We start from the raw sequence: 11,045 nt of genomic DNA, 5'->3' as shown, positions 1-11,045 counted from the left end.
TTGGTGACAGTGAGGGGGGGTGAATTTTAGGGAGGGGTTTGGTGACAGTGAGGGTTTGGTGACCAATTGAGTGATGGGGGTTGACAGACTGAGTAAATGAGGAGGTGTGAGTATTGGGGAGGGGTTTGGTGACAGACTGATTGAGTGAAGTGGTGGGGGTGCGTGTGAACATCCTGGACGATGCTAATGGTCTCACCGTTTGTTCTCCAGCTGGAAGGTGCTGCGCTCCGAATGCCTAGAGACCCCTCTCAATCAGGAAACTACAGCAAAGGTAAGAGTCTCGCTCGGTCCCCATGTTGTTCGGTCCCAGTGTCCCTCTGTCCCTCCTGTCCAGATGGTTAGCTCTGGCTCAATGAGGAGCACTCTCACTCTGTCTCAGAAACTTGTTTACAAATCCAGGGCTGACTCTGGCAGTGCAGCGGTGAGGGAGGGAGGGAGAGAGTGTCAGCGGTGAGGGAGGGAGGGAGAGAGGGTGGGTCAGCGGTGAGGGAGGGAGGGAGAGAGAGAGAGAGTGTCAGCGGTGAGGGAGCATGGTGTTGTTTGAGGGTTGGTGCTTAGGGAGCACCGTGTATCTCCATCACAGTGGAGGCAGGAAGGGTGTGGATTGCCTGGAGCCTGGGGGCTGGTGTCAGATGGTGGGGACTGGGGGATTAGAGAGGCTGAAGGATACCGAGAAGGAAAGATAAACGTTTGAAGCTGTTTCAGTTTCAGTAACATCAATTTAATATTATTTATTCAGTATTTTACCATTTCTGTAATTTATTCTGTCATCCAAGATGGTGCCAGAGCACAGTGTTGTCACTTGTCTTCAGCTCCAGTGAAGATGTTAAATTGCAATCTAACCCCATTGTGCCCCACAGCCCCCACAGGCTGGGGGAAGGGGTTACTGTGTTCTGATGCAGGATGGTTTTGGTTTGTGTGACGGTCGATATCAACAAGGTTCTCATTACAATCTATTGTTGTTGTTTCTGTAGAAGATGGTCCCTGTTCCTGTGACTGTGAAGGATTGGTGTCCCGAGGCTGATGACTGGGGAATGGAGGAACCCTGGGGGTCCAGCACTGAGGGAGTAGTGCAGACCCCAGCCCCCGACTCCGAACGAGAGGTGATGGAGCAGACATCCCGACTGGAGGCCCTCCTGCTGGAGGGAGCAGAGGGCCAGGGGCTGGTCTCTCAAAGCACAGTGCCAGAATTCCAGCCGTTCTATATCAGCGTGATGGAGGAGGAAGATTCCCATTCCCAAAGCAGCTTCAAGCATGAGCAGGAGCTACTAGCAGAGTACCAGAGGAGGGAGGGGGTGTGTGTGGAGCAGCTGCCTCTCTCCAGGTGAGAGATTCTCTCTTTGGAGGGGCCAGAACCAGGGGCCAGTGACAAACCTGGAACATCTGATCCTCACTCCCCGCCCTCCACCCACTGCTGGCAATAGCCGAGGTACACGGGAAAGGGGGAAGAAACACTCATCATGGGATGGTTACAGTGCAGAAGGAGGCCCACTGTTCCTGTATTGTCTCTCTCTGAGTATTTTGATTTGGTGCCAAACTCCTGTCTTTCCCAGAACACTGCACATTGTTTCTCATTAATTCCCCATGCAGTGCACTGGAACATGACCCTACCCAGACATCCAGAACCTAACTGCTCACGGAGTGAATGGCAAACTTCATCCTTTCACAAAACACGGTGCCTTCTGGTTCTCACTGAGAAAACAATCTCAAACGATTTACTCCTTTTGACATCCACCAATACTGTTTCTCCGTTTTTGGATAAAACTACATCAGTTATCCAAAGATTTCCAATCACTATCCTGTAATCTGGGTTCAACACAGGTCATCCATCCGTAATTATTTCTCCCTTTGTACTCTGCCCAGCTCACTCTGTTTTGAAAACCTCTCTCAAATCACCGTCTCAAAAGAGAACAATCCCAACTTCTTCAACCTGTCCTCATCGTTGACGGCTCTCACCCCCAGAACCATTCCTGTAAACTCTTTCCACACTCTCTCCAATGTGTTCATATCCTTCCCAAAGTGTGCTCCCCGGAACTGTGCACAATACTCCAATTGAGCTTGAAGCAATGTCCTGTACAGATTCAGCATCGCCTGCTCCCTCTTGTGCTCTATGGCCCTGTTAATGAAGCCTGGAAAACTGTATGCAGAATGTAGAAAGTAATGGAAGAATTGAGTGGGAGAAGACTACTTGACTACTTCCTGTTCCTGTCCAACAGGCTGGAGAAGGGGCTGAATGGCCTCCTCCTGTTGATACTTCAGCTGAGGACATGTTTGGGATCTTGTTGATGTTCCTCACATGGTCCTGGAGAGTTGCCCAGTCATGTGCCATGCCCAGCTGGCTGTGGGACAGAGGGCTACAACAAGAACAGAAGTTCTGGCAGCATCTGTGGAGAGAAATCAGTTCGCGTTTTGGGTCGAGTGACCCTTCATTTTCTGACGTAGGGTCACCGGATCTTAACTTTGATTTCTGTCCAAAGACACTGCCAGACCTGTTAAGCTTTTCTAGCAACTTCTGTTTTTGTTTCTGACTTACAGCATCCGCAGTTGTTTTGGTTTTTTGTGGTCCAGAGAACGATGGAATGACCCCCTGAGGATTGTGAACTGTGGAAAACGTGTGTAACATTATTGTTCCTCCCCCTCAGCTGTGACGGTGAAGGAGCTCCAGAAACATATGAGAAGAGTCAAGTTCAACACAGAGACAGAACGTTCAACAAATTCATGAAACGCATTTCCAGCTGCCCTCATCAGATTTTAAGGTGAGGTGTCCCAGGGAACCCCAACTGGACTTTTTTTTAAACTGCATCAGTCAATCCCCTGGAGCCCTGGGCTTTCCTGGTTGGGCTAGAGGATGGGAGATCTTTCAACCAATAAACACTTAAATACCCCAACCATTAATTTTTGATGAGATTTGTTTTATGGTTACATCCCGGAAATCTGGGCTGCAGAGGGTTAGAGTTGTTGAGCACATAGGAATCTGGTGCATGGGAATATCCTCGGAACAAACAGAGGAATTGGGAAGTGCAAAGCTAAAGGCCTAGTGCACCACCAGTGGTGGGCGGGTGTCACTACAATGTGACCTGTTTACATTCATCACTTCCATTCTGAACATGACACAGCCATCTATATGATAGACACAAACAACGGGAACCTGGAGTGAGACTTCAGGCACTAAAGTTCACAATACGCTCTCTAATACATGATACACTGATCACAACACACAAGTACTGAAGAACTTTAACACACTCTCCTATTGCACATGGCTGAGACAGTACATTACTCACAACAGTATTTGTGTTCTAACACTCTGTCACAACCCAAATTTAGAAAGAAAGGACCTGCATTTACATAGTGCCCTTACTGATCACAGGGCATTCCAAAGCACGTTGCAGCCAATGATAGAGTTTGTGAAGTGGAGCTTGGCGAGTGGGAGTGAACTGACCGTTTCCAAGTTCCTCTCCTTTACTCTTTGACACGAGGTTAGAATGTGCTGAGGGTGTTGCTATTCCTATCATGTAGGTGTCAGATTGTTTTTAGTTTAGAAATGCATCAGCCAGGATTCTGTAGTTAACAAACGATAACTAGTTTACTACAAACCAAATTTAGTTAAGCATCATGGCAGAGTTTATTGACAAAGGGTTTCAACAGTACAAATATAAATACTGTTTGTACTCTAATATCCAGAAGCAGCATGAGGCAAACATGGGAAACAGGTTGACCTTGTCTAAACACTAGAGAGCACATCAAATAGCTAGTGTAATCAAAATAGTGCCTCCTGCCACCTCTAAATGCCCGTGATACGGTGGGTCATCAAACTTCGTCAGAAGAGATTTCAATTTTCTCTCTCAAAATTATGAAGACCTAGCTTTGGACTGCCCTCAGAAGCCCTGTGTCACAGACTCTCTGAGCAATTCCTCAGCTTCTGGTAGTTTGTTCATCTTTATTTATTCCTCAACTAATGCTACAGAGACAGATTATCCAATCATTTGCACACTTTGTGGGATCTTACAGTGCATAAATTGTCAGCCATGATTCACACAGTTAAGGGGAGGCAATAGCCAACTGGTATCATCGCTAGACTATTAATCCAGAAATTCTGCTAACGTTCTGGGCTCCAGGGTTCAAAGGGCAGAGGTTGGGATTTGAACTAAGTCTAAAGAAAAAATCAGGAATTACGAGTCTAATGATGACCATGAAACTTTTGTCAATTGTCAGGAATACCCATCTGGGTCACTAATGTCCTTTAGGGAAGGAAAGTGCCATCCTTACCTGGTCTGGCCTACATGTGACTCCAGACCCACAGCAATGCGGTTGACTCTTAACTGCCCTCTGGACAATTAGGGTTGGGCAATAAATGCTGCCTAGCCAGAGATGCCCTCATCCCATAAATAAATAAATCAAAAAGTTCCAGAGGGCCGACTATAACGAAATTTACTTGTCCTTTATACCCATTTGTACTGTATAAAGCAGCCATCTGTGACTACTGTAACATCCCTGAACCACAGCTTTCAATGCAGAGTTACACTCCTGGTTATTGAGCAGTAAGAGTGGGGCTTATTCCATGGGTTTCAGTCAGACCCTCAGAACAGGCCAACGGTGACAGGAGCACACCAGTTAGTCATGCAATGTCAGTGCTGTTAGCAGACTCCAACCAGTTAGGGCTCAGGGTATCTGAGCCATGAGGAAGTCAGGGCAGCTGAGAGTGTGGTTGATGGAAACCCACTGTCAGGATTGACTTGCTGAAGCTGAGCAAAGCCGGGCCTTGGAGAAACTGGAGCCTGTGCCAGCTTGGTGAGGCTAGCTGTCTGCAGGCAAGTTAGAATCGTGCCTGAACGAGCTGAGAGTCCAGGAAATGGGAAATAGCTGCGGGTCTGAAGTCACATGTGGGCCAGGCCAGGTAAGGATGGAGTTTCCTTTCCTAAAGGATATTAGTGACCCAGATGGGATTTTTCCAAAACTTGACAATAGTTTCATGGTCATTAGACTCTTAATTCCTGATTTTTATTTCTTTAGATTTAATTCAAATTCCACCCTCTGCCATTTGACCCTGGTCCCCAGAACATTAGCTGAGTTTCTAGATTAATAGTCTAGCGATGATACCACTAGGCTATTGCCTTCCCATAACTATATGAATCATGGCTGCCAATTTGTGAACAGTCAGATCCCAAAAAGGGTGAAAGTGATTGGGTAATCTGTCTCTAATGTTGTTAGTTGAGGAATAAATATTGACGGGGTCGCGGTCAGGAATTCCCCATCTCTGCTTCATAATAGCGGCTGTATGGGGTTTACACGGCAGGTAGGAAGGGCCAAGCTTTATCCTCGCCCTATATTTGTTAACTCGGAGAGTGAAGCAGTCCTCCTAAACTATCCCAGAGAGTCAGCCGAGAGCTTTGTCCTTCAAACTCCAACCTACTGAGTGTAAGCCAGGAATATTGGCCTCTCAGCTAGAGCTGCTGCTGATTGATTAACTACACGAAGGTCCTGTTCAGAGAATGAGTAGCAGAGTCTGAGCTGAGGACATCGCCATTTGTCTCTTAGTGGAAGGAGATGCTTTTCCTCACTGTTATCTCCAGCTATTCCAACACTCTGAGCTCTCATCATCAGCCCAATCCAAACGTTGCTACCCCTCTCCTGACTCTCTCCAAGATGTTCTCACCCCCCACCCCCTTCCCAGTGCTCAGAGTTTTTGGACCCTGGTCCTGTAATGCATCCATGTTAAAATTCTCCTCCTTTTTTCAAATCCTTCCAGTGCCTCTGTCCACCCTACTCCACTTCTTCCAGGGGATCTCTGCACTCCTCCAGCATTCCCACTTCCCATTGCTCTGCCATTAGCGGCTGGGCCATTATGTTCTGGAAGTCCCTCCCCAAACTCCACCTCAAATTCTTGCTTTAAGGTGTTCCTTCAAACCTACCCCTCGGAGGGAGCTTAGTTCATCTTTGCTGATTCCTACTCACATGGCTCAGGGACAAATTTGGTTTGATCTATACTTCTGTGAAGCACCTTGGGGAGATTCAATTATGGTAGGTGCTATATAAATGCCAGTTGCTGTGGGTCTGAATTACTGCCATGGCATTATATTGGTTTGTCAGTTCATGGTGATCTAACACTTTTGTTTGATTTGTGTTGAAATTATGCCTCAGGTATTGCTGGAATGGGAGCCCATTACTGCTGTCCCCACTGGGAATGGAGTCAGCAGCCTCTGTGTGTGAGCTCTGTACCAGTCCCAGGGTGTTTGAGTTCCAGCTGATGCCTGCTCTGGTTAACATGTTGAAAGGTTCAAGCAGCCAAGGTAGGTGCTAGGACCTGGGGGATTGGTGCCTGAACACGATGGTTACTGAGGGTGAACCTTGATTGTCTTGTTCTGTTTATAATGTACTTGAAGACACTAAAAAAGGTCTTACATTTGGATAGCCCTTTCCCATCTTCATTCTGCCCTTATAATGATTGGATTGGTTATTGGGCAGCACGGTGGTGCCTCACAGCGCCAGAGACCCAGGTTCAATTCCCACCTCAGGCGACTGTCTGTGTGGAGTTTGCACATTCTCCCCGTGTGTCTGCGTGGGTTTCCTCTGGGTGCTCCGGTTTCCTCTCTCAGTCCAAAAACGTGCAGGTTAGGTGAATTGGCCATGCTAAATTGCCCATAGTGTTAGGTGAAGGGGTAAATGTAGGGGAGTAGGTCTGGGTGGGTTGCTCTTCGGAGGGTCGGTGTGGACTTGTTGGGCCGAAGGGCCTGTTTCCACACTCTAAGTAATAGCCAATAGATGCAGGAGTAGGCCATTCTGCCCTTCGAGCCTGCCCCACCATTCAATATGATCATGGCTGATCATCCTTAATCAGTATCCTGTTCCTGCCTTATCTCCATAACCCTTGATTCCACTATCCTTGAGAGCTCTCTATCCAACTTTTTCTTAAATGAATCCAGGGACTGGGCCTCCACTGCCCTCTAGGGCAGAGAATTCCACACAGCCACCACTCTCTGGGTGAAGACGTTTCTCCTCATCTCTGTCCTAAATGGTCTACCCCGTATTTTTAAGCTGTGTCCTCTGGTTCGGCACTCACCCATCAGTGGAAACATGTTTCCTGCTGCCAGAGTGTCCAATCCTTTAATAATCTTATATGTCTCAATCAGGATCATAATCTAATGCATTGTTGTAATATCAGAAACAGTAATGAGATCATTGGGTCATAAGATGCATGAGTAGGCCATTCAGCCCCTCGAATCTGCTCTGCAAGTCCATAATGTAATAGCTCACCTGAGTTGTTCCCTTAACTCCACTTCTGTGCCTGTCTCTCACCTCGGACTGACAGTGAGTTTCAGGGGTATCACACTTGTACAAGTCAAGCTTTTGAAAGTGAATAGAGAATGACAGGAGAAGGCCACTCTGTGCTCTATCTTGTGATAGCTCCCTGTAATGGCTACTCTGCCCACTCTGAGATCCAGTGTACAGTCTCCAGTCAGAGACACTGGGCATAAAACACCTTCAGGGTCCTAACATGATTTTCTGCTGCTGTTGTTTTGGGTGAGATTTAAACCAAAGAGGTGACTACCCTAGGATCAGTGTAAAAGTTCCTGTCAATACTGAAAGGCAGTATTTTGAAGGAATACATCTCCTCCTTCCTTCCCCCCCCCCAACCCATCCCAGCTCCAGGACAATATCCTTCAACCAACATCACTATAAGCACCTGATCTGTTCATTGCATTGTTGTTTGTGGGAGCTTGCTGTGCACAATTTGGTTGCTGAGTTTCTGACATCAGTGACAACATTTCCAAACCATACCAATGTCTGTCAAGTCATTCGGACTGAGGTTCTGCCTGGCGCTAGAGAAATGTAGTCCTTCACTCTGTGTCACAGGTTTAGAGGAGAGGTTTGTGACTGAAATGATTTTTCCTTCATCAATGAAGCTTGAAATCTTGCAGCTGCCCCCCTTTACTGTTTTATATTTAAGAAAATTAAATGTTTCAGAGAGGTTGCATGAGGGATGTGGTTGTCTCCAATCTGTGATAGAGGCACATGATACTGAGAGAGGTTGTAGCGATATTAAATTACAGAAAATGTTAAAACATAGGAGTAGCAGTAGGCCATTCAGCCCATCAAATCATTGGCGATCTGATTATCCTCCACCCCATTTTCGTGCCTTTACCTCTTAACCCTTGATTCCTTTACTGATTATGAACCTGTGCATTCACCACTGAATGTACTGAATGACCCAGCCTCGACAGCCCACTATGATAAACAATTCCTCAGATTCACTCCCTTCAGGAGAAGTTCCTCCTCATCTTGGACTTAGTTGGCTGATCCCTGTCATGACAGTTCTATTCTGGCCGATTTCTCCCCACCTGCCCCTATTTTACACACCCTGCCCCAGCGTTCACCCAAACCCCAGCAGTTCCTAATATCGAGTTCTGTTTAACATGAACTGACCACTACCAGCTGCCAATTTTCTCAAAATGAAAATGCTCCTCCTTGCTTTTAAATCCCTCCCTAGACACCTCCCCACCACCCCCTCTAATTATCCTCCAAACCGCAACTCAGATCCTCCCTCCTGATCTCAGATCAGTCCCTCCACTGATCGGCTGTACCTTCAGCTCTGGAAGTCCCTCCCTAAAACTCACCATCAGTTTTTAAAATTCTGATTTACACTTGTGCTCATGACATGTTGCTGTGTTGTAGGTGCTATACACATAACTGTATAATATTGGTGAAGTTGTTACAGCGAGAGTTGCACTTCCACCAATAGCCACTTGGTGACTCTTCTTCAGACAGACTCAGTTCAGGGGAGGTTCAGCTGTTTGAGAATTGATTGATAATTTTGAGAAATTGTTCTCAGAAATCACTGAGAAATGGGGCTATTCCAACCCTACCCTCCTTGTGCTTCATCTCTTCCTTTTCTCCCATATGTGCCCCCACCCTTTACCTCAATCAGAGTTTAGCTGATTCCCATCTTCCAATCCGGAAAACTACACTTGGTCATCACTCCCAGGTATGCAAGAAAAGGGAAGTTCTCTACTGAGCCCAAAGGGAAGGATCTGCTCACAGACACTGTGTCCACCCTGTACAAACTGCTCAGGTTTATCTCCACCTTCTTTGGATCTGCGTTTACACTCATTGTCCAGTCAATTTGACTTAGAGCATCACACTTGTACGAGTCAAGCTTTTGAAAGTGAATAGAGAATGACAGTAGAAGGCCACTCTGTGCTCTACCCTGTGATAGCTCCCTGCAATGGCTACTCTTGTCCACTCTGAGATCCAGTGCACACTCTCCAATCAGAGACACTGGACACAAAACACATCCGGGTCCTAAGATGATTTTCTGCTGCTGTTTTTTGGGTGAGATTTAAACCAAAGAGCTGCCTGCCCCAGGATCAAAGTAAAAGGTCCTGTCGATCCCGAAAGGTAATATTTTGAAGGAATGTGTCCTGGACAACACCCTTCAACCAGCATCACTAAAAGCAGCTGATCTACTCATTACATTGCTGTTTGTGGGTGCTTGCTGTGCATAATTTGGCTGCTGAGTTTCCGATATCAGTGACAATGTTTCCAAACCATATCATTGTCTGTCAAGTAGTTTGGACTAGTCTGAGGTGCTGTAGTCACATACACTTTCACACTAACATTTGGGCTTTAGGCGAGGAGTAGTGATGGGATGAAGGGACTTGCTAATTATGTCTTTAAGGAACAGCTTTACCATTTTAAGATAATTGGCCTATAAATTCCTACTTTACTTTCTTCTTTTTTGAAAAAAGGAGTCACATTAATGGTCATCCACTCTACTGGAAACTGCCTGAAATCTAGTGAATTTGTTTTTCATTTTCCTCAATGCAGCAACTGTCTCGCCAGCCACGCCTGCTATACCCGAATGTAAAGTGGGTCAGGCCACTCAACTTCTGCATCCAACAATTTACTCAGTAAATGGTCATGTTGTCCATCGTCTTACCAGACCATGAGCTCCTCTCATCCGAGAGTAGACAGCTGCTGGAGGTTTAACCTGAGGGTCACAACGCCTCAGGCAAGGAGAGAGTCATAGAGTCATAGAGATGGGGTTGACAGGGAGAGTCCTTCAGGGTAACATCAGTTAGTGCAGGAATTGAACCCACTCTGTTCACATCACTCTGCATTGACCACCCAGACAACTGACCGCCCCAGTCCATGGTGATTATACTTTTTCTGAATGCCTCCCTCCTGTTTCTGGGATGTTATTTGTATCCTGTATAGTGAAGACTATATGTTCAATTTACCTGCCATTTCCTCTTTTTTCATATTATTAATTCTCCAGACTCCTTTCGATCAGGTCAATGTTCACTTTGTTTACACTTTTTAAATAACTATTGAAACTCTTGCTATCTGTTCTATTTTTCTAACTAATTTTTTTTCATACGCTATTGTTTCCCTCCCTATTAATCATTGGATTAAAACTTCAGAAAATGAACAATATTCTGACCTGTCATGCATCTTTGCAGTTCCATCCTCCCTCTCCAGTTCACCCCTCCTATTGCTCCAATCATATCCACCCCTCTCCTAGGATGGGCTGATTGGCCTCCTGCTGGCCTGTGATATATCCTTCTCGACTTTGAGCCTGTCAGAAACATTTATTTTCATGAAAAATACAAAAAAAATTATTCTTTTTGCAGAACAGAGTGTGGAGTTTGGGACGGTGTTAATCTACACGTGTCAGAGGAGTTGCTGGAGTCCCACTAACCAGACACCAGTAGAGGAAAGTGCTTTTGTGCAGGCAGATCCGGACCAGCACTTCTTCAATAGACATTAATCATTAGTGATTTTGTTCGAAATAAAAGCAGTGTTTGATCTGAAACCTGGAGTCCTGCTGTTGGTATGAAGTTGTGCTGGGAGCTTGGCTGCAATTCCACATTTGGGCACCAGATGGATCTGTAGCCTCCACCATGAGAAAGACTTGCATTTCCATAGCACCTTGTACAACTTTTTGCAAGGTTTGTGAAGATTTGTAGCTCAGGTTGAGGTTTAGGGTGTAGGCTTGCTCGCTGAGATGTAGGTTTGATATCCAGACATTTTATTACCTGGCTAGGTAA

The 11,045-nt window shown here is 46.0% G+C and overlaps 1 protein-coding gene across 2 annotated transcripts in view; it reads left to right on the top strand.

The window, feature by feature from the left end:
- pdcd2l (programmed cell death 2-like) overlaps positions 1-10,810 on the top strand; it is a 21,940-nt gene extending 11,130 nt beyond the window's left edge. The window contains exons 3-7 of one of the 2 annotated variants that reach the window (XM_043706526.1): positions 211-271; positions 975-1,324; positions 2,643-2,756; positions 6,139-6,287; positions 10,634-10,810. In XM_043706526.1, coding sequence (XP_043562461.1) covers positions 211-271; positions 975-1,324; positions 2,643-2,756; positions 6,139-6,287; positions 10,634-10,695 — 736 coding nt within the window. In that variant the 3' untranslated portion in view covers positions 10,696-10,810. Of the gene's footprint in view, positions 1-210; positions 272-974; positions 1,325-2,642; positions 2,757-6,138; positions 6,288-10,628 lie in introns of both variants that reach the window. The other variant, XM_043706525.1, reaches the window with a different exon arrangement.
- The last annotated feature ends 235 nt before the right edge of the window (positions 10,811-11,045 follow it).

This window comes from Chiloscyllium plagiosum, chromosome 17 (assembly GCF_004010195.1).
Source record: "Chiloscyllium plagiosum isolate BGI_BamShark_2017 chromosome 17, ASM401019v2, whole genome shotgun sequence".
Classification (NCBI taxonomy): domain Eukaryota; kingdom Metazoa; phylum Chordata; class Chondrichthyes; order Orectolobiformes; family Hemiscylliidae; genus Chiloscyllium; species Chiloscyllium plagiosum.
Note: the sequence above shows the minus strand (reverse complement) of the source record. Positions and strands in the feature narration are given on the sequence as shown.